Source organism: Sardina pilchardus, chromosome 24, assembly GCF_963854185.1.
Source record: "Sardina pilchardus chromosome 24, fSarPil1.1, whole genome shotgun sequence".
Classification (NCBI taxonomy): domain Eukaryota; kingdom Metazoa; phylum Chordata; class Actinopteri; order Clupeiformes; family Clupeidae; genus Sardina; species Sardina pilchardus.
Genome location: NC_085017.1, coordinates 21863772 through 21890715, shown reverse-complemented (window position 1 = coordinate 21890715; position 26944 = coordinate 21863772). Strand labels below are relative to the sequence as shown.

General features: G+C 44.1%; 2 protein-coding genes across 3 annotated transcripts; one reads left to right on the top strand and one right to left on the bottom strand.

The window, feature by feature from the left end:
- Positions 1-3982: 3982 nt before the first annotated feature.
- On the top strand, positions 3983-12655 carry ccn4a (cellular communication network factor 4a). Its single transcript, XM_062530203.1, has 5 exons — positions 3983-4131; positions 6726-7008; positions 8663-8917; positions 11148-11341; positions 12207-12655. The coding sequence occupies exons 1-5, from the start codon at positions 4084-4086 to the stop codon at positions 12504-12506; spliced, it is 1080 nt and encodes a 359-aa protein (XP_062386187.1). The 5' UTR covers positions 3983-4083; the 3' UTR covers positions 12507-12655.
- Positions 12656-13435: 780 nt separating this feature from the next.
- ndrg1a (N-myc downstream regulated 1a) lies at positions 13436-26437 on the bottom strand. 2 transcript variants are annotated; one of them, XM_062530201.1, is made up of 16 exons: positions 26282-26437; positions 22175-22249; positions 22000-22035; positions 19201-19306; positions 18733-18853; positions 18426-18488; positions 18055-18115; positions 17586-17672; positions 17346-17402; positions 17134-17237; positions 16978-17040; positions 16565-16616; positions 16300-16347; positions 15838-15873; positions 15373-15424; positions 13436-15047 (listed from the first exon to the last, which is right to left on the bottom strand). In XM_062530201.1, exons 2-16 carry the CDS (start codon positions 22229-22231, stop codon positions 14788-14790), a joined length of 1203 nt encoding a protein of 400 aa, XP_062386185.1. In that variant the 5' UTR covers positions 22232-22249; positions 26282-26437; the 3' UTR covers positions 13436-14787. The 2 variants fall into 2 exon arrangements, with proteins under 2 accessions (XP_062386185.1, XP_062386186.1); XM_062530202.1 differs by lacking the exons at positions 22000-22035; positions 22175-22249; positions 26282-26437 and adding an exon at positions 19984-20049.
- Positions 26438-26944: the final 507 nt, after the last annotated feature.

The window sequence follows — 26944 nt, the reverse complement described above, 5'->3', positions numbered from 1 at the left end:
GCTACATTACTGAGCAAAACAAGCCCAAACCCTCATGAGAAAGCCAATCTTTGATTACACTGTCATTCTGCTATGAAGTCAAGTACAAACGAGAAAGCCAAACACAGCCAATGATTAGCAAGGACATGCCTGCTTCGCCTGAAACAGGAAGTGGATGCTTCTCTTTCTCTTTCACTGTTGTCATGAAACTCATTTGAGAATTAAAACTCTTTTGAGAACCGATCGTTGTTCAGTTCCTGTATCTGCAAAGCAGCCGCATTCCAGGGGCCACTGATCCAACAATTGATCTCAGAGCTCTGCCTGCTTTGCAAAACCTCAAACTGAGAACTGGAACTTTGAAAGTTATTTCAGAACCTGCAAAGAGAAGATATGGAAGTGTTAATTCTATTAATGTCTCTAAGGAAGTTCCAAAAGCATGTCTTGTTTTTATTTGGAAATATTTGCAATAAATAATTAGCCTGGCTAACGCCTCCCACTTCTCAAATGAGACGTGGTCTGGCAACCAGACGTTCATTTTCTCGTATTTGAAAAAATGCCCAGATCCGTTCATTGGGCGCCACGGATGTCTATCAAATGCGCATAGCTCACCCAACTCGTTCGTATGCAACGCTAAGGGCTGCCGTAAATCCTTTGGCGTCGAATGTAGACGCAAGAAGGCAACGGAAACTTCTCGGATGTTCTGTGATTGGTTCGCCAACATCAGGCGAACATTTGGGCGTTAGTTTCCAGACTGGCTTAGCAGCGGGATTGAAATCACCGCGCAAGGCAGTATGGGAAAACCCAGGCTAATAAATAATTATATTATACATAAAAAAGTGAAAGACATTAAACATGTAACTAAAGGAACTTCGTCCTAAGACTACTGTACATGTCTTGAATCTAGTAGCTACTAACCACCAGGAAGTGATGCTGTATCTGTTAATACACACACACACACACACACACACACACACATACACGCACACACAGACTCACAGCATTTTTATGGAACTTGGCCTGTTGCACAGCAGTCTCTTGCAAGCACAAATCTTAGATGCCATTCTCACTTCAATGAAAAACCGCAACAGTAATTAAGTTTTATATGGAGGAGTCATGGCATCAGCATGCAGTAAAGGATGAAACAACACTACGCTCATTTTCTGAAACAAAATCTCAATCTCTAAAATCCTCCCTTGTCCAGATTTCCGCGGTAGATATGATGCCACCCCTCTCACCCCATCTCAGCTCTACCCTCGGTAGCCCAGCGGGTTCATGGGACCAGTAGCTCTGGCACGGGGCATTAGAACACAGGACCTATATTAAGGGCCCTCAAACAACTGCTGTTCTTGGCATGCTTGTGCCTTGAGAATGTTTGCCTAGTCTGCTGAGAATTTGCACTCGGTAACAAATTGAGACACGAATAGAGGTCAAAGTTTCATTTTCTTTTTTTCTCACTCAGACTCTGGGAAAATTTTGATTTGTGACCAACCTTTCACATGTGACTTTCTGGTTGTGCATACATGCATACTTCACACGCTTAGATTATTACTAATAGTGAATGGTTAAGCTTGTTCTTTATGGCTACAAACAATAATCATTAATGTGTTAAGAACAAAAGTTAACTATTCACCATTCAAATGGAGTTGAATGAGTTCATATTTACAGTCCACACTGTATGTAGACTATTGTTCCTTTGTTGGCTACATTATCTGAATGTGCCGCTTTAACTGATAGAATATCCTGTGTGCTTCAATCACAAGTATCTCTGTGCATGCATCAGGCATGAGTTGGCCCAAGACAATTTGATGTGTCATGTTTTTCCCCTCTTCTGTATAGGAACAGATGGTTTAATGACACAACCTGAGGTCTGCTGAAAACAAGGAAAAAATTTAAACATGACACTGGTGAAAAACTCATTCACTTATGGTTTGCCTCTTGGGCTAAAAGATAACTGGTCAACCCTGCCATATCTATGAATAAAGTGAGTTAGACGTACTGTAACACAAACCAACCTGAAGAAAAGGACCTTTTTTCTGATTAATGAACAAGAACAGGAGCCTTCACCCACCAAAACACATTCTTCCCTACGCTCCATCTAGGGCACCTCTTGGCACCATAAACATTGATTTGCCTTCTCCCTGACAGGGATTAAGAATTTCAGTTTACTTTGAAGCTCGGAAAGGATTTCCTAAACATGGTTTGACTTTTTGCAGGCCTTTCCCACCAAAGAACGCCGAAGAGCCCTTGAACACCCTAATGAGGGATTTGGATTTTACCAAACATGGATTTAGTTGAGAGGGGTGGAGTGGAGTGTGTGTGTGTGTGTGTGTGTGGGGTACACTTCCTGTTCTCCAGAGGGTCAACTGACGGGTGTCACTGAATTCCACCCAATATTCCCGTCTGCGGAGACAGACAGCTCACCTGACACTGCGCGAATCCGCCACTCAGACACGCAAGAGTCTGGCGACCTTCCGGAATAAAGCTCCTCGGTGAGCTCCCTCTCGTCGCCACAGGGCCTGGATACATAAATCTCTCACGTGTGGCCAACAACAACCAAGACCAAAACCCACAACTTTTAGCTATTGTCTTTGTCTCTCCACACAGTACAGCACTTCTGCTTGAGGATGCAGACAGTTGGACAACTCCAACGTCTTTAGAGACTGTGTTTGGGATGGACCGTTTGGTCTTGACTGGTAAGGGCACCTCCAGCCTTGTACTTCAAAGTCAGCCTGCCATGAAGGAATTAACTTGATGAGAATAAATAAGGAGGGGGGGGGGGGTCACTTCTGGCTACTCTGCAGTATAACAATATCAGTATCCTCATAATATCGCCTCCTCCACTATTGTTTTTGTTCTCTGGCTTTAAGAGTGTGTCTTGACCTCCCTGAATGCGCATGGCCAGGCCGTGGTCTTTGGATGCTTAACGGTGCGGTCGTGGCCTTTGGAGAGTATTGCTTTACACGCGGCTTTGTTATTCAGGGTTGTGAGATGGACACTTTGCGGGCAAAGCCTGGGAGAGAGAGGGCTCCATCTGCCCGGGCCTGCGCTGTCTTCGCAAGGTCCTGGATGTCAGAAGTAATTGTCTGCCGAGCCATCACATTAATTAGTTTTCCTCGAGCTATTTTCCACCAAACGGAAGATCAGAAAGCAAACGTTGGTATATTTTTGCAGCTTTGCGAAGATGTCATTTAACTACTAAACCGCTTAATTCCTTTTGGGTTATAAAAAACCCACAAATGCTTGAAGAAAGGGTGACATCATCCACATTTATGTCTTCCATCTGGTTTTCAGGTGGTGCATACCATGGCGCAATATTAACTGCCACTGCATCCAAATAGACAGATTTTAACTTTGTAATGAGTGTCCCTTTAATCCTCCAAGACAAAGGGGTGCCTTAATAACTTTTAGCATGCTGACCACAGTTGTATGCTTATGTGACAAACATTCTGAGTATAATGTTATGCCCCAATGCATAATTACATCATACAGCATGGTTAGCTGTTTCATGAGGCCTAATGACTTCTTCAGAGGTTTCCTTCATCAAAATCAGTTCAATCAACAGAATAATAACTGACTATTGGGAATAGAACTAACCTTGTGAAGATAAACCATTCCATGCTGCCGGTAACATGGTTTGTAAGCAGCGATTTTGTGTTCTGGTATTAATGTATTATTCCTTGTATACTGTATGCATGCTAACTAGTAGTCACTTATCAAGATGAACACGTTTTCCTGTCCAGTAGAGTGAATAGTCAAAGCCAAATGTCATTGTTTTGCCTACTTGCTCATCTCACGTAGGGTAATGCTCCCTGGATACCCAATCCAGTTTCACCGTCTCACACGATGCCAGAAGATGTGAGCCTGTGCGACCGTCTATGGAGCTGGAGAGCTGGGGAAATATTATCCCAGAGCAGGAAAAAAAACTGCGGGGCTAGTCCTTGCCCCTGACGTCACGAGGACTTTAATAACACAGCCTTTCCTCAAAAGCCGCGCTTTTGGAAAATGCCAGTTTGCACAATGACAGAGACCTGCGAGGAGAGGGAGCGTTTGTTTTTCAAGGAGATCTAATTCTGGATTCAATGACTTTGATTCTGGGAACCAGTGATGAGTTGGCTCTTGACGTGGATTCTACTTGTAGCGGGAATTCATGAGGTGAGACATGGGTGGCATTTTATAGCCTAATTGCTTTGCTTCATTTCCTCCGAGATCGATAATGAGATCACAAGTGGCAAGCGGTCCGGAACATTAAAGATAAACATAGGATCATTTTCATAGAGGCGCGTATGTGGCCCTGCAATGAGTTGGCACAGCTGTAGAAAACCTGTCAAGTTGCCCTGAAAAAGTGATCATTCAATCCTGCAGCGCAGGTTTTAGCTATTCCAAATTAAAGGGAAGTTGAAACATTTGTATGGGACGGGTGTTTGCTATGCATACAATAATGTCATAAATGGTTGTTGTCTGCCAAGTGTCAACATTGGAGAAACGGTTCCACTGGTCAGTTACCCAGAAAATTAAGCAAAGGAGGCCAGCCCTCAAGTAGTTTGATGTGTTTTTGTGATGTTTGATGTTTAGAGATTGTTTGTCGAATTTAAACAACCTACGTTAAGGCTATGTGAAACTGTACACAGGTTATTGGGTATTCCTTCGCCAGTTATTGCTAAAGAATACAACTTTAGCTGTAAAACAGTTTAATGTGTAGGCTAGGCTATTACCACGTTGCAATCCTTTTTTAAAATCAATGCAACCAAAATAGAAAAAGAAACACCGTTATAGTCACTTACTATACACTGATAAAAGCACTATCCCCAACGAATCTGCATCACGTCATTCACGGACCATGTGAGGTCTTGCCGGTGCAAGATACATGGGTTTACAGTGCCACCGCGTGGTTATGTTTAATAACCCTTATTTCCATAGTATAACGGTTTGTAATGACATATGACAGGAAAGCTATCTAAATTACGACATTCTTTTCTAGGTCTCCATTTTTTTCATTTGCCTCTCGATATATTATGAGGCGTTTTAAAGTCCCTGGAAGACATGCACTTATGACCCACGCAGTAGGCAGGTTAAAGGTCGTATCGGCCCGCGGCTATAACCTCTCAGAACTGTTGACATTTCACATGGTGCTCCACAGCGTCTTCACCATACCATCACTAAAATATTACTGGAATGTGAAGGTCACAGGAGGCATCCATCAGGGGGCTATCAGCCGTGACCTATTGCCTGCAAGTCCATTGGCACCAAATGTGCTCTACATTACAACCTCATTTTGGGATGTCTGGCTTCTGCGTCCAATTCAGCCATCGCTATTAAAACTTAACAGTGATCATGAGAACAACATACAAAATTGTTCTCTTCTGTGTGATTGTTCCCACCGTCTCAGCCTGCCAACGCGAGGCTACCGCTGCATTTACAGAGCTCTGCAGAATCGTTTGCGTCAGGTTTATAATTAAATCATGCTGAGTTGGAATATTAGCTGCATTAAAGTCTGGCTGCAACTGCGGCTGCGCGTTGGGTACCTATATTATGACAGAGGTTTGATGGCTGTAGACCGAGAAAAGCATCCTCCCTAACGTGTAGGCCTTGCTGTATGCCAGTGGTCTCATTTGTCTGCGTTAGGTCGCGGAGAGGGATTATTAAACACAGGCACTCTATAATTCTGTTATAAACCGTAATTATGGGGATCTGAGTGATGGCCTGCCAAGAACAGGCTCTGGAGGTATACAGTCCACAAGGTGCACAGAGGTGATAAATAGTTCGTGTGTATAGCTTACATGAAAATAACTGTAAATTATGCTGGTCATGTACTGTAGCCCATGTGTACAAACAACTCTATAAGTCAACAATGCAATACTGTTTGTCCATATGTTTGTGTGTATGTGCTTGTGGTTACCCAAGTCATTTGTCAATGTCTGTTCCATTTGGTTTACCCCAATGTGCATGTCTACTGTATGTGTTGTCTTGTAAGGATGTCAATTCTCTCTCTAACTGCAACCTAGTTTACCCACGGGTACCAATAAAGTAACCTGAACCTGTTACTTAACAATAACTAATGCTTTGAAATGCAGTGTCAAGGCCAGAATGTTATTACCTTTTTTTCATCCTCAATAGCACATTGGAATAGATCTGCTACTGATCTAAGGTCAGCTGTTTTCTGTTAGTCATAACATGGGAAATCACAGGATTTTACGTTTAGTTTACCCTGGAATTAGAAAATGTAGATAATATTGGTAGGTAGGCTGTAGTGATCTCACGTCAGTTCCATTCAAAGTGGTCGAATGTTTTATAAAAACCCTCCTCTAACATATGCTTATGAAAACAGCACTCAAGTAGACAATACTAGCGTAAGATGCCCTGCTGAGAAACACTGAGGAAGTCAGCTCAAAGCAGACATGAAGTACAAGTTCCTTCCATCAGCATCCTCACGATCTGGCCAAAAGTATACTGGCTGTTCTTATCTGGCGAGCCTCAAGTACTACCAACAGGAGAAAGCCAGTTTCCTCTGAATAATTTATCGAGAATTGCCTGTCCAAGAGCAGTGAGCATAAATCTGGCCTGTGTGGTCACACTGCGTTTCAAGCCCTTTCAAAGAACATTTAATTGGTCGGTGCTTTGGAAGGAGTATAAATTTAAGTGCTAGTGTTTTGTAACAGTGCGCATAAAACTGCCAAGAAATTGGTGCGAAATGTTAAACGACCGTGGCCATATTTTTTTTACAAACTTTCTTTTCGTCCCCCGTCTAGGCCTTCTCACAAAATTCCTCCGCTACGATGCCCGTCCCTGAGCCCACTGCCCTGGAGCCGTACAACCGCACGCAGTACTGCAAATGGCCGTGCGAGTGCCCCAAGACGCTCCCGACGTGCCCCCTCGGGGTGAGCGTGCTCGTGGACGGCTGTGACTGCTGCAAGACCTGCGCCAAACAGGTGGGCGAAGTATGCAACGAGAAAGACCCCTGCGACCACCACAAGGGACTATACTGCGACTACAGCAGAGACAAGCCTAGGTACGAAAAGGGAGTGTGTGCATGTAAGTGTCAAACCAAAAATATAGACACATTTGGAGGGGAAGTCAGCACAGTGAATTGTTACAAGGATGTCAATCAAAACATGAGACTATGCTACTGGTTAGGGGGTGGGAATCAGTTAACTCACGATCCAGTACCATTATATGTTTCCATCAATAGGCTTGTCACAGCACAAGAAGCAATGTAAGCAAAATGAAGAGAACTGCCAGCCTGAAACTGTAGGGCCTCTTCTCACTGCCAGTTATAATAACATATCATTACATTACCACCACTCTATCAGGAACTCCTATAAGTTTGGGGTAGAGATTCTTTGGAAAATCCAAATGATTGGGGTATCAAATAGTTTTTTTTAACTGCCCTGAGTCTGAAAAAATGATCAAATTGCCAGCAGAAATATTGAGCCACATCACTTTATCATTTTTGTCCCATCCCTCGTGCTAATTATAGTGTTCTGTCATCTTTGAGCAAGCAGTTAGCAGAGGTTCTATTATTGCATACCTGCTCGGCTGGCCTGATTTGAAACAAGTTTTCATTTCAGTCCTTCATTGCAATGGTTGTACAAATCGAGGGCTGAGAACCAAAGGGGCGTAAGTGACATTTCACCAACTTTACAGGAGAGCCAAAACAAATCTAACTGCTTCTATATGTTCACAGTTAAAGACCTTTGGTTTTTGTTCAATAACTATATATTTATAAATGTTTTACTTCTATAATTTTGTCAGCTAAGAGAGCTCATCAAGAGCTTTCAGGTGATATATATAACTACATTTTGACCAAAATGTCACTTACGCCCCTCAGCCCTCGAAATTACCACACTAATTTGGAATGATGTTACGGCATATATGTTTGTGAACTACTCTTAACCTTATTTTTTAACATCCTAGTGTATTTGATCAGTCTGTGCATTCTTTGTGTTATTTTGTTGATGTCATGCTTCTAATGTCATTTACTCGTTCAGTAATATTCCATGTGGAAAATTGTATCACTTCTTACTATTACATAATACACATGTTGCCAAATGATTTGATAATCCTTTGTTACTCTTTGTAAACCTAGTAGTACTTTAATTTACAGGCCTGTCACTCTAATAACTGTCTGTACTTTGCCTCTTGGAGGAAAGGTTTCTGGCTTTGGAAAAAAGCCTGAGAGTATTGTTACAGATGCAGTCTGCAATTCCAGTGAAAGATTGTTGATACTTGAGCTCAACAGTTGATGAAATTACCCCCTTCAACTCTGTGTTCCTAAAGCAACATGTTGATTGGCTGGGACTGTTTCTGTTTCTGTTTATTTCCCATGAACATGTGCCCATTTTGAGTCTGGACTGTTTAGCTGATCAGAGTTTATTTTAGCACACACACTGAATTGACAGCTAGAGAACCCTGACAAGCAATTGGCTGAATTTGGCAAAAGTGTATTGGATTGGAATTGTGGACTGCGCCATTACTGTAAGTTGTATCATATTGAACAGGTGATTTTTGTTGAATCAACAAATGATCTAAGTTTTATGTGTATTGTATCCAAGCAATTGAGAAAAGGGTTAGAGTTTTGAAAAATGTAAATAGTAGCAAAGTGATTGTACAAAACTGTAATGCACACGTACTGTACGTAGATGTTGTCTGTTCCTGCATGAGTGGGCTCTTCTTTATGTCTGCACAGATCTAGTTGGCACTGGGTGTGAGTATAACGGCGTCATCTACCGCAACGGCCAGAGCTTCCAGCCCAACTGCAAGTACCAGTGCCTGTGCGTGAACGGTGCCATCGGCTGCCTGGGCCTGTGCAATGAGTCGCTGCCGCCGAGGGTGTGGTGCCAGACGCCGCGGCGAGTCAAAATCCCGGGCCAGTGCTGCGAGACGTGGATCTGCGACGAGCCCAGGAGGGGGCGCAAGACGGCACCCAGGCACGCCATGCAAGGTGAGCTGGACCACGGGTGCCTCTCATTGGGTCCTTTATACACCCTCCCTTCCTTCCTTCCTCGATCCTCCAGTGTTAGTTATAGATCAGTGGGAACGAGCCTCGAGAGCCGAGCATGGAGGATCGAGGAGAGTGTTTGAGAAGCACCCCACGGCTGACCTCTGATCACCGTTGAGTTCAGGTTCTTCTCAGCCTCATGTGGACATGTCCTTTCAATTCAAATTGTGTTGATTGCACCTTTAGACTGGTTGTAAGCTGCTGAAAGTCGTGGACAGTTGTTGTCATGGTAACTACGCTGTCAAAGGCAGGGCCATTGACTTCCTTCCTTATTATGATGTTCTCTTACTTTGTGTCTTTAACATGACCAATAATGTCGTGGAAGGTTGCACCATCGATTTCAGGTTGTGAAAGAGCTCAGATGAAAAATCAAGACTTTCCATTTAATTTCACTTCTGTTTAGGAATGAGGTTTCAAACGCTGTCCTTAGTCTAACTCCAAATTACTAGTCAACAATTCATCATCCAAACAATGCCAGCAGCCAAAGCAAGCACACGATCAAAAGGGTGAATGCAGCCATGTTGGCATGTCTAAGGATACCAGTGAGGTGGGAAATATAATTTGGAAGCTTGACATTTGAACAGGCAGGGACTCGTCTCTCCATACCTTTCAACCTTAGAATTGCCCACAGAATTCATGCATAACCTGGCTCCCTACTGTGCCTTGGGTGTGAGTCTCTCTCTGTGTGTGTGTGTGTGTGTGTGTGTGTGTGTGTGTGTTTGTGGCTGGATGGGTGTGTGTGTGTGTGTAGAGTTGTATGTGTGTGGGGTTTATGGGAGTTTGATCTCTCTACCTACAGACCAGCCTATCCCTTTCCTCCCTCTCCCTCTGCCTCTCCCTCTCCCTCGTGTTATTCTTGGGTTGCTTTTCCAGCCCTCGCTCTCTCTGAAGTGCTTCGGCCATTCTGCTTACAGTAAGACCGGGAAATGCTTTAAAAGCTGCACCGGAATGTCTTTTTTTTTTTCTTCAGAGATTCTTTTTATCAAAGTTTTGGAAACTTGCAGGTGGTACCGCAGCAAAGGAGGCGGGTGGGGGGGGCGTGTGCTTGGGGGGGTTTTTGTTAATCCGAACAGTATGTGATATGCATTGGCTGCTTGAGGATGCAGTAGCGTGGCGTTGCTCTGTGGCGTTGCGTTTTGTGTTGTTTGGGACGTTTCCAGAACGTTCTTTTTTTCTGCCGTGCCTTTTTTGCTGTAGCTATAGCTGTTGGTGTTGCAGAGGAGCGAGCGGGTGAAGCCAGCACATGTTGAGCAGCAGGAGTGGCTGTCGGGGAGTGGAGATCCATGATGGGTGTAGCTGCTAAACAAACATGAGGAAGAGGCACTGAAAGGCCAATTTCCCTACCTCAGTACACTTGAAATACATGTGTAGGTGATGGATTGCTCCTGCAAAAGCTGAGCGCTTGTAAGCAACAATGGCGTTGGGAAGGAATAATAGCTCCCTCTTTTAAAACTTCCCCTGAGCTGTTTTCCGGGGCTGGGCCATCCTGGTGAGCTGCACAGGAACTGTAAGGGGTAGACTGAGGACAGTGGATTCTTAGATGAAATTCATGTATGTACTGTATGCCCACTTCACATAGTGTATAAATCGATTCTGCTCTGTATACTGTTAGAGTGTTTAAATGTGCAAAGCAAGCAATTTTTTTGAAAAAACACTGGAAAGTTATCTGGCAACTTTAGTTACACACGAGTGTATGCAGGCCACACACCATAGCTTTGAAGCTATGTTATCATCACAGGTTATTAGAGAAGGAGGAACTGAAAGAGCCTCAGCAACAGTAAAGCCTGTTTGAATACAACTGCCACTGAGCACATATAGGGAGATGATAGACCTGCACAGACCTGATAAGCCTGATAGGCACCGTTAGGTTAGGTCAGAGTACAGTACCTGAATAGAAAGAATAGAATATCCTTTTTTGATCCCGTGAGGGAAATTCAGTTCTCTGCATTTAACCCAATTTAACCGAATTAGTGAACACACAGCACACAGTGAACACACAGTGAGGTGAATCACACAACCCAGAGCAGTGAGCTGCCTGCCCAACCAGCGGCGCTCGGGGAGCAGTGAGGGGTTAGGTGCCTTGCTCAAGTGCACTTCAGCCGTGGACTGGTCGGGGATCGAACCGGCAATGGTCATTGAACGGCAATGGATGTGTGTGTGTGTGTGTCCGCAGCTCCTTCCTATCATAACAACGGCTGGCACAAGAACTGTCTAACCCAGACGACGTCCTGGAGCCCCTGCTCTAAGACCTGCGGCCGAGGCCTGTCCATGCGCATCACCAACGCCAACAAGCGCTGCGAGATGGTCAAGGAGAGCCGACTGTGCAACATCAGGCCCTGCGACGTGGACATCACCAAACACTTCAGAGTAAGCGAGAAGGAGCTACAGGGCCATGTCTTTGGAATGACAGTGTGCTCTTGTGCCTGCTAGTGGGTAGGGATAGTGACCTTGCCTTGTGGCTAATGGTTATATTTAAGTAAGGGATAATAGAACGCCATAATAAGCGGGATAATGTATAGAACGCCGGTCATTATCGGGAAATAGGTCCCGACAGGGCGAACCGGACGCACAGCGGAGGGGTCTTTTTCCGCCCTGAAGGGACCTATTTCCCAATAATGACCGGCGTTCTATACATTATCCCGCTTATTACCTTGACAGCGGTCTGTTATACTTAGCAATGGTCTGTTATCGAGAAATATCAGACCTCTGAACGTTGCCAACGTGAATAGAACTTTCTGCAGCACTCTGAGGAGTCGTGTAATAATTAAAGTTCATTGATCTGTTCATTATGATTTGTTTTATTTTGTTAAGCAATTCCTTGGTCTACAAATTGTGAGCCAATGTCTCCCAGTCCCATCTCCAAATTTTAACATCTCTTTATTTGTCCACACATTAAAGATAATCTATTTGTCATTGAGCAGTACAGAAAACAAAACTATTTAAGAAGCTCTGATTGATAATTGATTATTTGATTAATTGCTGCATCTTGATCTCAAGGTCATGTATTCTATACTAGTTCTATAATTAGGTGCATTGCTGTTGGCACGTGACCTAACTTGTTGAAACCTGTGCTAAGGGGCCACCTGGCTGGAGACTTGACCCTATTAGCCTCTATAAGCTTTGTGTCTGTCACTGCGACAGGAAGGATCCTTGATCATCTGATCTTTTCTCATCACCCCCAACCAACCAACCCACTCACTCACTCACTCGTATCCCTCTCCTGTCCCCTCAGCCAGGGAAGAAGTGCCTGAACATCTACCGGGAGCCGCGGCCGACCAACTTCACCATCTCGGGCTGCACCAGCACCAAACCGTACTGGCCCAAGTACTGCGGCGTCTGCACAGACGACCGCTGCTGCATCCCGTACAAGTCCAAGACGGTGGAGGTGGAGTTCTCGTGCCCCAACGGGGCCAAGCTCACCTGGCCGGTCATGTGGATCAACGCGTGCTTCTGCAACCTCAGCTGCAGGAACCCTAATGACTTCTTTGCTGAGCTGGAACAGTACTTTGAGTATTCGGAGATTATGAACTGACGGGCGAGGAAGAGGCGGTGGCAGGAGAAGGAGAAGGAGAAGGGAGGAGAGTGTGTGTGTGTGTGTGTGTGTGTGTGTGTGTGTGTGTGTGTGTGTGTGTGTGTGTGTGTGTGAGTGTGTGTGTGTGTGTGTGTGTGTGTGTGTGTGTGTGTGTGTGTGTGTGTGTGTGTGTGTGTGTGTGCGTGTGCGTGTGCGTGTGCGTGTGCGTGCGCGTAGGTGTGTGCGTGTGCGAGTGCGAGTGTGTGTGTGTGTGTGTGTGTGTGTGTGTATGTATGCACTAAGCCTTTTTAGACACCAGCTGTCTGTGGCCACCTCAAGTGCATTCATACCCACGCCTGAGGGACAGAGAGCCCTGTTCTCTTTAGGAGGCTTATGAGGGAGATAGAGCCGCCAGTCTTGTAATTATCTTTCTTTCACATCGTTTATTTCCAAATTCAGTTTCTCTCCATTACTGAGATCTCTGAAGAAAAAGAAAATTGCCCACATAGCATTAAGGCCTTTGCTATATTATCACAGAAGCTTAGCTACAATGTTATTCTCCATACGACAAAGTATACACTCCCTCCTTTGTACAGCCCGTGTAAGTATTACATTTGTAAAAATGAAAATGCATCATCTTGACTTGTTTAATATAGTCACTCGAGCTCTAATTTATTTCTGTGTATATTTACATACTATATAGAAATAGAGTGAAATATGTGCAATTGACCTACAGTGCCAGACAAGGTGCCAGTGTATTTTATGTAACTTTTTATGTGAAGGATGACACTTTGTCTCCTTCATCTTTGATTCATGCAGCTCTGTGCTTTTTAAATGTTTATAGTATCAAAGATTAATCTCTATGTATCAACAAGGGTGTTATGCCATAGTGTAAAGGTAATTGAAAGGTACTCTTCCGTATGAATATGACAAACACTCCAGACCACAAGTGTAGTTACATTTTTTTTTATTTTTTTAATAAATACAAACTGTTAAATCATTAAAATACATACAATTCTGGATTAGGCGTTTGTATGTCTTTCCATGGGTAGATGTTCTAAAAAGCTTGCAAGAACTGCTGTAGTGCAAGAGAAAGAAGGTACAGAGGTGCATACTTGGTAAGAACTTACTGACTAACCCATTCAACAAGATCTTTTTCGGGCGCATCTTTCCAAACCAACAATAAAACAAAAAAAAGTAGCAAGACCGAGTTAAAGAATCCATGGCACATTCGTTTTGTTCTATTGTGCTTGTTTGCATAGAAGTGATCACAATATAAACAATGCCTGAAGCCATTAACCGGAGATTCAGCGTGCATAAGGTCGCAAGCTGTGCAATCTAGTTTCTCAGTTTTGTTTCCGTTTTATTCAGTACAGGAATGGCAATTGACATTTGTGTTGGGAACCTAGACAGTTTGATTCCAAAAACAGAGATGACAGTGATCATAAGGAATGTTTAGTGATCTTTAGGAATGGCTACATACCCCAGTGGACATAAGCTTAGAATTGATAGAATCCTTTTTTATTAGTTTTCAGATTGAAACAAAATTAGTCTGTTTAGTCCCACAGCTTTGAGATGAATAATGATTGAAAAAACTGCTACTTAAATCCCAAGGCCTGCTCAGCTCCTTTCCTTTCTCTTATAGAGTTTCCATTCTACATATACAGAAAAATTAATCACGTATACAAATTAGCCATTAAGAATGAAATGAACTGTCAGAACAAAAATACAGTCAGTCATTTACAGATCATCGTGAAAGCCGTGATGTCATACGCCAGACACCACACTATACCGTCAGCTAAAAACGAGAATCCGAAAAGAAAGTACATTGGTAATTAAAGAGGTGGGGAAATGTACAAGCTCAACGCGCTGTCGCCACGGCGACAGCACAACTTTCTCAGGCATTCTCCACGTCTCTGTGCCGCACTGCCGCTAACAACAAAATGGCCGCCTCCAGTGAGGCCGACGAAAGGGAGCTGGTCTGGCCTGGAGGTTCAGCCCTTGACAACAATTACAGTAGTGTTCTCTCTTAGCTTAGCGCTAAAGAAGAGAGAGTACCCCCATGACAAAACAAAAGACAAAACAAAACAAAATAAAAACTCTTTGGCATAGAGACTCTTTCTTGCATCTTGAAGTGTTGTGGGAGTCTATGAGGGGGGTTCAAGCCGGACACATAGCATCCAGTTCTGGGGGGGCGCTGGTGGTTAGTGGCAGTGCAGCAGAAAAGAAAATCGGGGGGGGGGGGGGCAGAGGAAAGGGGGCAGGTAACGAGGGCGGGGTGGTCTCAAGGGGCAGGAGAGGTCTAACAGGACACTTCGGTGGACTTGTGCGCGGCCTGCTCCACAGTGCTGTTGTTGGGGCTCTCCATGTTCTCGGTGTGGGAGCGGCCGCGCTGGTGGTGGTCGCCCGTGTGCGAGCGGCTGCGGGCCCCCTCGTTGGTATGCGAGCGGCTCCGGTTGCCCTCGTTGGTGTGGGACCGGCTGCGGTTGCCGTCGAAGGAGTGGACGCTGGAGCCGGAGGCCGTGCGCGAGCGGACCAGTCTGGTCATGCTGGCGGCAGGCACTGCACGGGGGGGAGAAACAAATAAAAAAAGTTAAAACGTTTTTAAAAATGTCACTTAGACTTTAAAACTCTTTGGGACTCACTTAAATGGCTCACTAAGTCAAACTGAACAAAGATAAACAAAGAAAAACTAAATTTTAATTCCATAGAACAGCTGCTGGATTAGTATAAGTATTATAGGATTGCAGATGACATCAACCCCGTGGTAAACATGTTGCACAAGGCATGAATTATGCATTGCTTTCACTGGATGCTTAGACTGCACAACGCATGTGAATGACGTGCCAGGGAATGTGTTACGTATCATTATGATTGTGTTACTTACTGTAGCCCATGCCCTGAATGAAGTACTTGAGAGCCTCTGTCAGTTTGCCTGGCTGTAGAGAGAGAGAGACACACAGATTAGCCATTCGACTTCACTTCAACTGACTATTATTGATTTGGAGTACATCGGTTGGCAGGAATTCTGGGTCATGTGCTATGTGAATGGGGAGAGAATAGTGGCAGGTGGCAGGTGGTAGGTAACAGGTGTTTAGTCGGGTATTAGACGTAAGTGTATGTGTGTGCCAGTTTCCGCCACTACAGTTGCTAATGCTCTTAAGTAGCGTTCCTCTCCAAGTGATTATCCTTAGCCCAGTTTGCGTGTGTGTGTGTGTGTGTCTGTGTCTGTGCATACGTGGGTGGAGGTGTGGATGTCTCTGTGTGTGTGTGTGTGTGTGTGTGTGTGTGTGTGTGTGTGTGTGTGTGTGTGTGTGCTTGTAAAGTTCTGCCATAAACTCAGTCAACACACCTGGTCAACCTGGGGCAGGCCTCCACAATCTGCCATCTGGAAGAGGGGAAGAGACGTGGGTGGGAAGAGAAAAAACAAAGAGATAAAATAAGACACACTTAACTCAACAAATCAGCAAGAGCAACACTAGTCACCGCTCACTGCCTTCTCAATGGCTGTCAGCTGCCGCTTTTCCCGGTGCAAAACAACCCGATAGAACCTGATAGACATGTTGTTTAAGATGCCATAAACCCAATTCTGGGCACGCACACAAGCCACTACCCAAATGCAAAGTAGGTTAGCGAGTGAGGACATATTCTGACCCCGGGGGCGAGGTATCGTTGGGGCTCTGGTGCAGACATACAAGCAAGTAAATAAGTCACTAGCTAGGTTGCGCTGAGCCATTCGAATCTTATCAGCTGGCACCGTTTTCCACTAGGACTATTAATACATGCCGGTCCACAAAGAAAAGCGGGCACTCACCTTGAGAAGAGTAGCCTTGGTTGGGTCCAACTTGGTGTTGCACTCGACCTGAAGAGACATACAAGAAACACAATAAATCTGGCTCATTTGAAGCAGGCTGGGAGAACATGCAATCCTTGGGAATATTTCACTACTTCAAAATGTCAAAATATTTAATTATTAAATACATGGTGTTACAATGCATTTAATTGGTAAGCAAATAAGAGACAGCATTCAGGAAAGTGTTCAATAAGTAAGACACTGAAAATAGTTTGTTCAAACCTACCACGGCGTCGACAGCTGGGGAGTTATCGCCAACCACGAGAAGAGAAGGGCACCTGAAATACAGACATTCAGTTTTAGCACCAGTTTTAGTGTTGGGCACTCTCACTGATCTATAAAGAATACCTGGATAGACTATCTCATTGTTGCTGACCCATCAACAATGAAGCCAATGGAACTGTCCCGAGTGGTTCCATATAATGGCGGCGTGGTGTTCCAATTCCATTGTTGCAGAACGGCAACATTCTTTTACTGTCTTTTACTGTCTATGCATTCCTATGGCAAGTGGTCCCATAATGGCCGCCGCCATGTAGGCTTCAGAATTTTGACGTAGATGCTCTATCCAGGTATTCTTTATAGATCAGTGGGCACTCTGCAGGGTGGCACTACCCGACACGTTTGACAGTGCTTACTTACCTCAGGGTTCTAGCATTGATGGGTCCCCCGGGGATAGGCCTTTCAATTTCCAGATCTCTGCGGCTATAAAATGACAACAAGACACATATTAAATGAATGTCTGTTTGACAGAGTAATTGATGAAGGAGAAAAAAAAGGATATTATCAGTGTATTACCTGTTGTAGGATTTGACAAAGAGGTGCAGGTTGAACTGGTTCATGTCATTCAGGATATGGTGGCGGTAAGTTGCAATCAGGTCATGATTCTGGTGAATTTCCTCCTATTGACAAAAAGAAGTGATCACAGTCGTCAATACAAAAAAAAAACATGGAGGAACAGTATCCAGATATTAGCAGAGAAACCTGCTGGAACTTGAAACTGTGCTCACCTTGCCAAAAAGATGAGTAATGATCATGTCTGGCATGGCATGGGCCCATCCGGTGATCTGAATCACAATGAATCAAATAACATTAAGTTAGAAAGAAACACATTACACTATGTTAGAAGATAACTATGCACATCATACATTTGAACTACTTTGACTGGAACATTCAGGCACATCTATCAATGAGGAGAGATGATTCTAGAAGGAGAGAAGATTCTAGAAGGTCAGTGTGCAGTTCTGTACCTTATGTGCTGCCCAGCCCATCCATCCCTCTGCGCATGGGTTGATGTTGATGAGAACCAAGCCCTCCATCATACTTGGGTAGTCAACCTAGAGGAGGGAAGAGCAATGAGTTTATTATAATGAACAAGGAATTGCACTAAAATGTCTACAGAAGTGCCTTTGCACTGTGGAACGACTGTGGTCGCGATAGGGAAGGGTGCCGATAGAACTTTGATTGATTTTTGTGGAATTTAAGTAGAAACAGACAAAGGTTTCCCGGAGTGAGGACTCTTTGGTGTTTCTCAGATCTAGAACATTCCACAGGCCCGAGTACAGGCCAACAAAAATAAGCAGCGTCCCGCTGATAGAATATGCAGAGAAACGAAAGGCGTCGGAAAAGAAAAACCCAAGCGGGTCTTTTAATCCCGGTTTGATTAAAAAAACTCTAATCGTTCAAGAGCAAGTGAGAGGAGAGGACGTCACAACTCACAGCGAATTTCGAGAGGATATACGCGCCGGCTCCGACCCCCATTCCGATGACGCTCTTGAGCCTACAAGGTCACACAAACAACACAGACGGTTACACAATCAGTCAAATACACGATCAAGTAAACAAATCACCTCAGTGGTCTGTTTTGACTACCCGTAATTTCCCGACTATTAGCCGCAGCTTATACATTGATTTTGCAACATTTCTTCAGCCATGAGGTTAATACAGGGGGGCAGTTAATATGGTGTTAATATGGTTTTGTTTCTTTTAACTGGGGTAAAACACTGTCCTGCGGCTTATACACAATGCGGCTTATATGCGGGAAATTACTGTACATAAGATGTCTGTATAGATTTGTCTTTTTCGCTTACCCAAAGTGCTTCAGGATCAGGGGAAGTGTCTCAGACAGTTGGTCCATTGAAGGGTATTCATACCTTCAGAGCGAGAGCGGTGATAGTTTTTATCAGAACTTTAACGACACAAACATCCTGATTATGCTGCTATTATCGTTTATCTTTTTTCTCTTTACACTTGAAGGCGATCGTATTTAGGTCAACGAGTTCAGATTCGGTATCTCTCCACGGTACAAGAGTACAAATGTGTCAATAGGCAAATAAACTGGCCGCGGGGTCAGACGTTAAAGTCTGTCGGGCAGCCCCAGTTCCTGTGCCAACTCACCCGGTGGAGAAGGTGGTGGCACCTTCTTGTTGTCCTGGCGCGTCTACGTGGCAGACAGCAAAGTGGTGCATAATCTCTTGCATGTCCTCATGGCCAAACAAGGTGTCAAAGCAGGTCTTGTCTGCAACAACAGACCAGTATAAATGTGAATGAGACTATTGTCCACATCTTCATAAAAAAGTACAAGATTAACACTCCAATTTATAAAATAAACTAGACAAGTAAGAATACTGTTATCACAGTTATTTTATAATACTGACAAATAAATGTAAAAGTGTACAATTATGTGTTGATATAAAGTTCAACTACTATTTCACATAGATTGCATAAATAACGTACAATTATGACCATACAACTGGAATAGACTCCATACACCGCGAGCAAGTAGGTTTGATATTTTGTTTTATTTTTTTTTTCATTGCAAAAAGTAAAATTTTGTGTGTTTTTTTTTAAAAAAAAAAGGCTTACGGTTCAGGCCGATGTCATGGAGGGTGAGGATGACCGGCCGGTCCCCCTTGGGCACCCCCTTCATGGTGCAGTGGATTCGGCCATGAGGAGTCTCCACATCGTGCTCCTGCACACACACACCAAGGCCAAAAAGAGACTATCAACGCTCAGTTTTCTTCAGTCCAATAAATATTGGGAGCATCTCAAGTGTGCAGACATTCTTTTTTTTTTTTTTTTTTCATTTTTCTAAGCAACCATCAAATAATAATATTGATACTGAATAGTTGAGTTAAAACATTTATTTTCCATACACCATTTAATACACTATCTAAAATGTATCACTCAGGATAGAACGTCCATTCAATGCCATCTTGTATGATGTTGCATACACAGACACAAACTGTTGCAGCAAAACATAATCTGCAACATTTTCTGATTCTGTGCACACAGGAAGTACTTATATCCTGCTGTCAGATCCTTAATCCTTGGAAATGTTTACAAAGTCAAGAAGTGTGCAGATTTTAATTCAGCCCCAAAACAAAAGATGTGGCGACATCAAAAAGGCCTTCCAAAGACATCCTGGTTATCGAAGCTCTTCTAGCAACAGCACAGCATACTCTAACAATCCACTCTTATTCTTGCATTAGGCCCCCCATTTGGGCAACCAACTGGTGGGAAACACTACACATAACAGCATCTTACATCCAAACTTTTTACCAGTCCAGCACCTTAATGGATGCATAATGTGCATCTCGCTGACTACAGAACACACCCCAGCAAAGAGTCACGAAGGGCAATACTCACAGCCACCTCTATGTCAAACACAAGATCCATCTCAGAATCCTCGAGAACCATTTTGTCTGTCAGTTTGGCTTGCTTAGTGCTGCTTGTTGTATGAAGCAATAGAAAACAGATAGGCAGGGATAAGATCCAGTTGCTGGTAAAACTTCAGAGGGCTCTTAGCGGGTATTAGTCTGTGCGCTGCGTTTTATACCCCGACTGTTCCCCGCTCTTCATAAGCCCCCTAGCTCCCATGATGCTTTGCAGCCTGATCAAAACAAGCTAATTCTAGTTGAAGAGATCCGCAAATTGGATCAGCCGTGAATGTCAGACAGTTCAGTCGGTCAGGGACAATGGAACGAATCATAATGAATGGTATGGATCAGTTGTCATGTGATCATGTGAACATGTAAACAACAAACAACAATTTGGGCTTACATAATTGAGTTGCATGCTAGAGTCAATCAGTGTGACAAACAAACGTTCTGGTGTCCTCTCTCAACTCACTGGCAATGTCAAAAGGTCATATTATGACCTCTAAACCAGAACATCAACCAGGAAAAAAATATGTTAATGTTCACAATGGATCAGGGTAAACACAGAGAATAGTCAGTGCAAAACAAATATACTAGTTGCTGAATGCAAAGTGATGATGAACTTCTGATAGCTCTGCACATACGAGCATCAAAAATGCAAACTTGAGACAACTGATCTGCAACACTGCTGTGTTGTTTTATCCAGTACCTTTAACACAACGCACACAAAGACAGTGTGTTCGTCTCTGAGTGACTAGTTCAGCACCCTCTGTGCCAAAGCACAGTGTGACACTCCATGTGGTTTGGGGGAATAATCAACACGGATAACACCCAAAATGCAACACAAACCGGTTCTAGCAGCCTCCCTCCAGCTAAAGGAGCCGCACACCCCCATGCCAAACTCCAGTCAAGCCTCTGCAACCCATTTACCCACACTTGGAGGTAAACATCTTCAGGTTCTCCTTGACTGCCCAACTATGTAAACACGTAAACACGTCTCATGCCCCCCCCACCCCCCGCCCCATCACCCCCCCCCCCATCCTCGCCTCGCTCGCCCACGTGACCCTGTCTACGCTAATCCATTGTAACGGTGAGGAGCGGTGGCTCTTACAAAGCACCTAAAGAGGCTCTGGCTGGCAGATGGCTACGTTGCCTCGTCGTAATTCCCGCGTCATCACCACCTTAAAGACGCGCCGCCGACATTAGGACTTGCCCTGGAAACCTCGGGCATCCTATAATCTGCCAACAGGGGTTACAATGAGGGATACCAGTCTCGCTCTCGCTTCTGTAACGCCTTGGCAACAGCCCCTGTCTTTACGTCTCCGCAAGCTCAAAATCACTGACTATCACTGACTAAATTATAATCAATTACAATGAAATTAAACACAATGTATTACCTTTAAAAAAAACTCCCTCCTTCCGTGGCATATTGTTTCTTTAACTCAGAAGAGTAGCCTACAGTGTCATGGCATGGGGGTCTATTCTGTGGGGTATTGTCCATGGTCCTGAAGTTAGAATTGTTTTTTAATGGCAAACCCCTCATCTGGAGACCACACATTTTCACCATTCCATATATGGAGTGAGTAACTTTCTTGTGTGAGATGAAACATTTCAATGTTATGTGTGAATGTTTTTTTTTTTTTTTTTAAACCCTGTCATGCTTGTTATACCCAAAAGCTTTTCATGACATTAACAACATAATTGTGTACAACCGCATGTCTAGACAGCACTTATCATGTAATCACTGCTATGGTGTGCAGCTCTAAGTGCTCCCATGAGAAACCCTCCTTAACCTCTCAGAACAGATAATCAGACATGGTTCACAGGCAATGCTTGCCATTTCATTTGTTGACCAACAGGGGGCACCCAACAAGCAAGGACAACAAGGCATATTTTGAAGTAAACATCATAGTCTATTCTGTGTGTGGGACGTGCTTTTGGATGTTTTTGTTTTTGTTTTGGTTTTTTTTGGATGGGAAGTTGCCACTGTGTCAGAAGCGCTCACCTTGAGTGTAAGCTGCTGTACAGCTTCTCTCAGGCCCTATAACAACAACAAAAACAAACATCTTTCAGTAAAACAAACAGGTAGACAAAGGATACTACACACGCAGTTACAGAAATGGAAGTGGCTGATTAGAGAGGTGTGACAAGCAGCGAATAAGCCGAAATGCCCCAAATACCTTCAGGTCCTTGTCAACAAGCAGCGGTTTTGACTCAACAAGCTGGATATCATCCATCTTCAGTGCTGTGGTAGCCTGTGGAGAGATAAAAAAAAGTTTGTTAAAGATTACAAGTAAACTCATATAAACCCATACTTGCATTTATTTATATATTTCTGGGAGCTGTTCCTACGTGTCTGATGGCTTCCCATAACGCTCATCCCACACCCCCAGAAAAGCAACAAAGGGAAGTATCAAATTACACACACACACACACACACACACACACAGGAGGATCTCTGCACCTCCTGCTATTGTGTGCTACAGCGTTCATGTTGTGTTCAGTTTTTGCCTGTGCCAGAAAATATGGCTGCATAAAAAAAAAAGAAAAAAGAAAAACAAGTTCTCCCAACTTTATTTGCTTCCATTAGGGATACACGCTAGCCTATCCTCCCACCAACTCAGGCATTTCCAACAGAGGAAGTGTTTCCAAAATGTCAAAAGGCTCTTGTAAACAAAGGAAAAGAAACAGCTGTGTTTAATACTACACGGTGTGAGTAAGTTCCTTCAAGGATTTATTCCCAACTGTCAGAAATACAGTTGACATTATGAAGCATGTTTCAAGACAACTTCCTCAAAAAGGTAAGTTGATTTCAAGAAAAACAATATTCTGGTAAATTCCAGAATATGTGTAACCCACAGTTTGAAGTAAGAGGGAGTGGCACAGAGTAATGCAAGCATGCAACAGAAGAAACACACTCCTAAAACAGGTTGCAGCCATGCTTGACACAGAGCCTGGCTTGGCCTGACTTCAGTCAACATGGAATTACTTGGCGACCTAACCAATGCCCAGGACATGAGAAGAGATGCACATTTGTCTCTCTGAGGACATCAGGAGGAGCTACATCCACTCAGTCCTCCTACTTCCTGCGCCATACTGAAAAGTTCATTATACACAGAACACACCACCCCCCCCCCCCCCAAACCCCCACCTCCAACACCCCCCATGACGCCACTCGTCCTACAGGTCAGTGATAAACACCGGCTTCTCCAAAGCGAGGTAATTTTGACCGAGCGAATGCGAACGAGCGAGTGAAAATGCAATCACCCAGCGGAGATGGGCGCTGATGGTCGGCCTTCTGGAGGCCAGGGAGCCGGCCGCAGCGCATGTCAATCGAATTAGGGGGCCTGAACAGACCCTTTGTTTGGCAGGAGGTTTGGAAAGGTCACGAGTCAGGCTCTTCCTCTGTGGTAGGCTTGGCCCGAGCACACAGGAAGCCAGTGACACGGCCGCTTCCATGCTGCCCGTTTTTCAGGCGCTCTCTCTCTCTCCCTCTCTCTCCCTCTCTCTCTCGTTCTCTGTTTCCCTTTCTCTCTCCCTCTCTCTCTCCCCCGTTCTCTGTTTCTCTTTCTCTCTCTCCCTCTGTCTCTCTCGCTCTCTCTCTCTCTCTCTCTCTCGTTCTCTGTTTCTGTTTCTCTCTCTTTCAATGGCGCAACTCATTTCTCTCTCTGGTCCTCGTGCCGGGAACAGCAAGGAGCGCTTTTGTGTTTTATCTGCCCACAGATTAAAGAATGGGGAGGAAAAAAAGTCTCTCTCTCTCTTTCACTCTCTCTCTCTCTCTCTCTCTCTCTCTTTCACTCTCTCTCTCTCTCTCTTTCTCTCTTTCTCTCTCACTCTCTATTTTGAAGGGGTTTAAGGGGGTTGGCCTTTTAGGCAACTCGCAGAGACATCTGAGGTCAAGATTAATGGCACTTGTTTTTTGTCCGAGAAGTTATCGCCCAAACTGAAATAAAATGTCACAAAACAAATCCCAGATTTAACATGCTATAACTGGTCCGAACATGGCCCTTTTGCTCTCCCACACAAATTCCACAGTGGCACCATGTGAGAGAGACTGGTGACAATGTTCACATGAGAGGCTGGAAATATCACTTGGAGAGCCTCACAAAAACACTACTGACTCTCATGGCATTCTCTCCTTTATTGCAAAAGTGGCTGTGCACAAAAGACCCAAAAACAAACCCTTTTCGGTGTTTGGGGGTAAAGCCTCGTAGACAGCGCTGAGGTGGCAGTCTTAAGTCAACTAGGTCACCTGCTGTTTTCAAACGTTGTTCCTTTTATGGCCCTAGCCTGGCTAATCTTTCACCTGGGCACAGGGAAAACAACACTCGCGAGCAATTGGCCACGGCTCAGTGGTGTCTAAGTACAGCGCCTGCAGGAGAGAGAGAGAGAGAGAGCGTGTCCTGGGCATGGGCCACTAATAGCATCAGATAATCACCTGTGTGAACCTGCCCCATCGCGTACGTACGTACGCACAGCGTAGCCTTGCGCTGGTGCTGATTGGGCCCGGCTCAGGGCCAGATCTGGGCCAGTAGACGTCCCTTTGTCTCAGTCAGCGGCTGAAAATGCATCCAGTCCAGTCCCAAGAAGAACCAGAACCAGATCCAGAACCAAAATCAGCATCAGTGACTAGACTAGACATACTGCATCCGATGTGCTCTGGACAACCATGGTTATTGCTTTGTTATAAAGGTACTGCTCTATTTGTGATTGACAGACAAAGACATTTGATGTCCATGATGCTACCCCGGACCTGTTCTGCGTGGTGCAGTCCTTAAGACAACAAGCCACACTAGGAGTAGGACTGATACTCATCCACTGTACAAAATGTTTTTTAAGATTGCTTTTGAAAGCATCTTAAGAATGCAGTAAAGTCCCTGACATCCAGGCCTGTGGGTTTTAACACTGGAGCAGGCACTCTCAAGTCAAACAATTTAAAAATGATAAATTCTTTCGAAGAACAAGTGCTTGAGAGTGCTGTTTTCTATTTTATTCTGTCATGAGTTTTATCTCTGTAAAAGTTTGGACAGGGTGGGGAAAAAAACAAAAGATGTCCGAATACAATGTCCTGTACAATGTTCTTCTAAAAAATGAACATTCCATGTTTCACAAAGGTACAAAAAAATCCATCCACTAATATGAACTCAAATATATTGCGGCTCAGACGTTTGTTTCAGCCTGTTGTCAGTTGCCACTGCTCCACTGCTGTAAGCCTTATACTATCCGTATTAATTGGAGAATTGAGCATAATCTCATCATAGCACTCCAACAGATCCATGAGTGCCGTTTGGGGAGAAACCATCTTGTCCTTATCAGTGGAATTTGTTTACACACGGATGTGATAGTGAGCCCAAAACCTCCCCATCACAAAATCCGAATTAAGGCCAGCGGCAAGGCCAGCAGTCACTAGCATAGGTTAATTCCAAGCAAGCCAAGCAGCTGCAGGAACAATGATTGCTTCCTTAATCTTGTAGGAGTCTGTTTTAATCTGTCAAATCCTCGATTCTAAAATATCAACAAACAGCTTAGCTAGTTGAGACCTACATTTCAAACAGTGTAGAGCACAAAAAGATGTTGGTATAGCGACTAGACGCATTACAGTACTCTGCAGGGGGTGTCAGCACAACAGACAGAACAAAGGGGAGTGCATTCTCTGAGTAACAACGCGTGTAAACAAGGACGTCAAGTCTTCACTGTGAATCCATCCATCCCATGTGTTTCCGCGTCATCTGAGATGTTGTAAATCCAAAACAAAAACAATGCTACGCTACATGATGTGTCAATAATGAACTATAATTTCATACTCAGATGTTTATAAAGTTCAAAAGACTGAAGTTATGGGGAGGAGATATATTTACATAGTCTACTCTGAAGTCGATGCCTGGCAGTTTGACTTCTGAGAGCGTCCCTCAGAAGAGAGTTCGTTATTATGGCCAAGTTTAAGGCCATACGCAGTGCTGCAAGCGCGCACATGTGCCAACTAAGCCTGTTTTGAGCATTAAAGGTATTCAAAAGCCATTATTTCCTCATCGTAATGACTAGTGTTTCTATGTAATATGCATTTAAGTGAGAGCATTAAAGTGAGAGTAAACCCGTCACAAGTTAAGCTTATTTGACTGCAGAGAAATAGACCATATGGCACCGTTGATTATCCAAAATATTTTAAATGAGCGAATTAAAGCTATTACAAGTTAGGCTTCAGATCAAACATGTCATAACATGCATTTCTGCCACATGTGCATAAAGTAACATGATTAAGTTGTTTATGTCACATTTGCTTGACTTACCAGTTATATGTAAATATCCGCAGTGAATGTCCTAGTTTTTCTGCACACGGAAGAAGTCAAAAACGAAATATACTAGCCAGCCGTCAAAAAGATAAGTTGTGCTGATTACACTACGTGCAACCACGCGCAACAGAGAATTTTATAAAGGATTGAGCCCAACCCACTCAGAGCCTGCCCCCTGCTATTGGGCAATTTTGCTGTACTTTGCGGCGTTGCTGGGAGTTGCATGACAAGTGATGACATAGCAACAACTGTTTGTAGCAATACCTTTGCAACTACGCCTTTTCACTCCAGGATTAAAACACTTCAAGTCTGGCACGCTACGCCAGGCTAGTTGTGACCAGTTTCATGATTAGGCTTCTATATGAAAAGACGTCTTACTGTATCCACAGTAAAGTTACCGTTAAATGAATTTGGCAGCGAAATGGAAGTCAGGCCTAGCGGAAGGAAGTGTGTGCCTATTGATTGATAATCAGCATGGCACACGCACACTTACTTTAACTATTAAACGTAGTTTGAGTGATAAGACAATGTGGGGCGTAGGCTACTAATTCCCATGCTTCATGTGTTTAACTGGTTGTTCACACACTGATTTCACTATCTCTGGCTTGAGTCAGGACAGGAGCAAGCTCTCTCTCACCAGCGCACCAACTCATTAATACA

What these genes read in the sequence shown, in the direction of transcription:
- ccn4a (XM_062530203.1), top strand. Translation starts at nt 4,084, where the DNA reads ATGAGTTGGCTCTTGACGTGGATTCTACTTGTAGCGGGAATTCATGAG. An exon ending in CGAAAAGGGAGTGTGTGCAT is followed by an intron (nt 7,009 to 8,662) that starts GTAAGTGTCAAA and finishes ATGTCTGCACAG; the next exon opens with ATCTAGTTGGCACTGGGTGT. An exon ending in ACCCAGGCACGCCATGCAAG is followed by an intron (nt 8,918 to 11,147) that starts GTGAGCTGGACC and finishes GTGTGTCCGCAG; the next exon opens with CTCCTTCCTATCATAACAAC.
- ndrg1a (XM_062530201.1), bottom strand. Translation starts at nt 22,231, where the DNA reads ATGGATGATATCCAGCTTGTTGAGTCAAAACCGCTGCTTGTTGACAAG. An exon ending in TTTGTCAAATCCTACAACAG is followed by an intron (nt 17,041 to 17,133) that starts GTAATACACTGA and finishes GTCATTTTATAG; the next exon opens with CCGCAGAGATCTGGAAATTG. An exon ending in CCAAGGCTACTCTTCTCAAG is followed by an intron (nt 15,874 to 16,299) that starts GTGAGTGCCCGC and finishes CCCCTCTTCCAG; the next exon opens with ATGGCAGATTGTGGAGGCCT.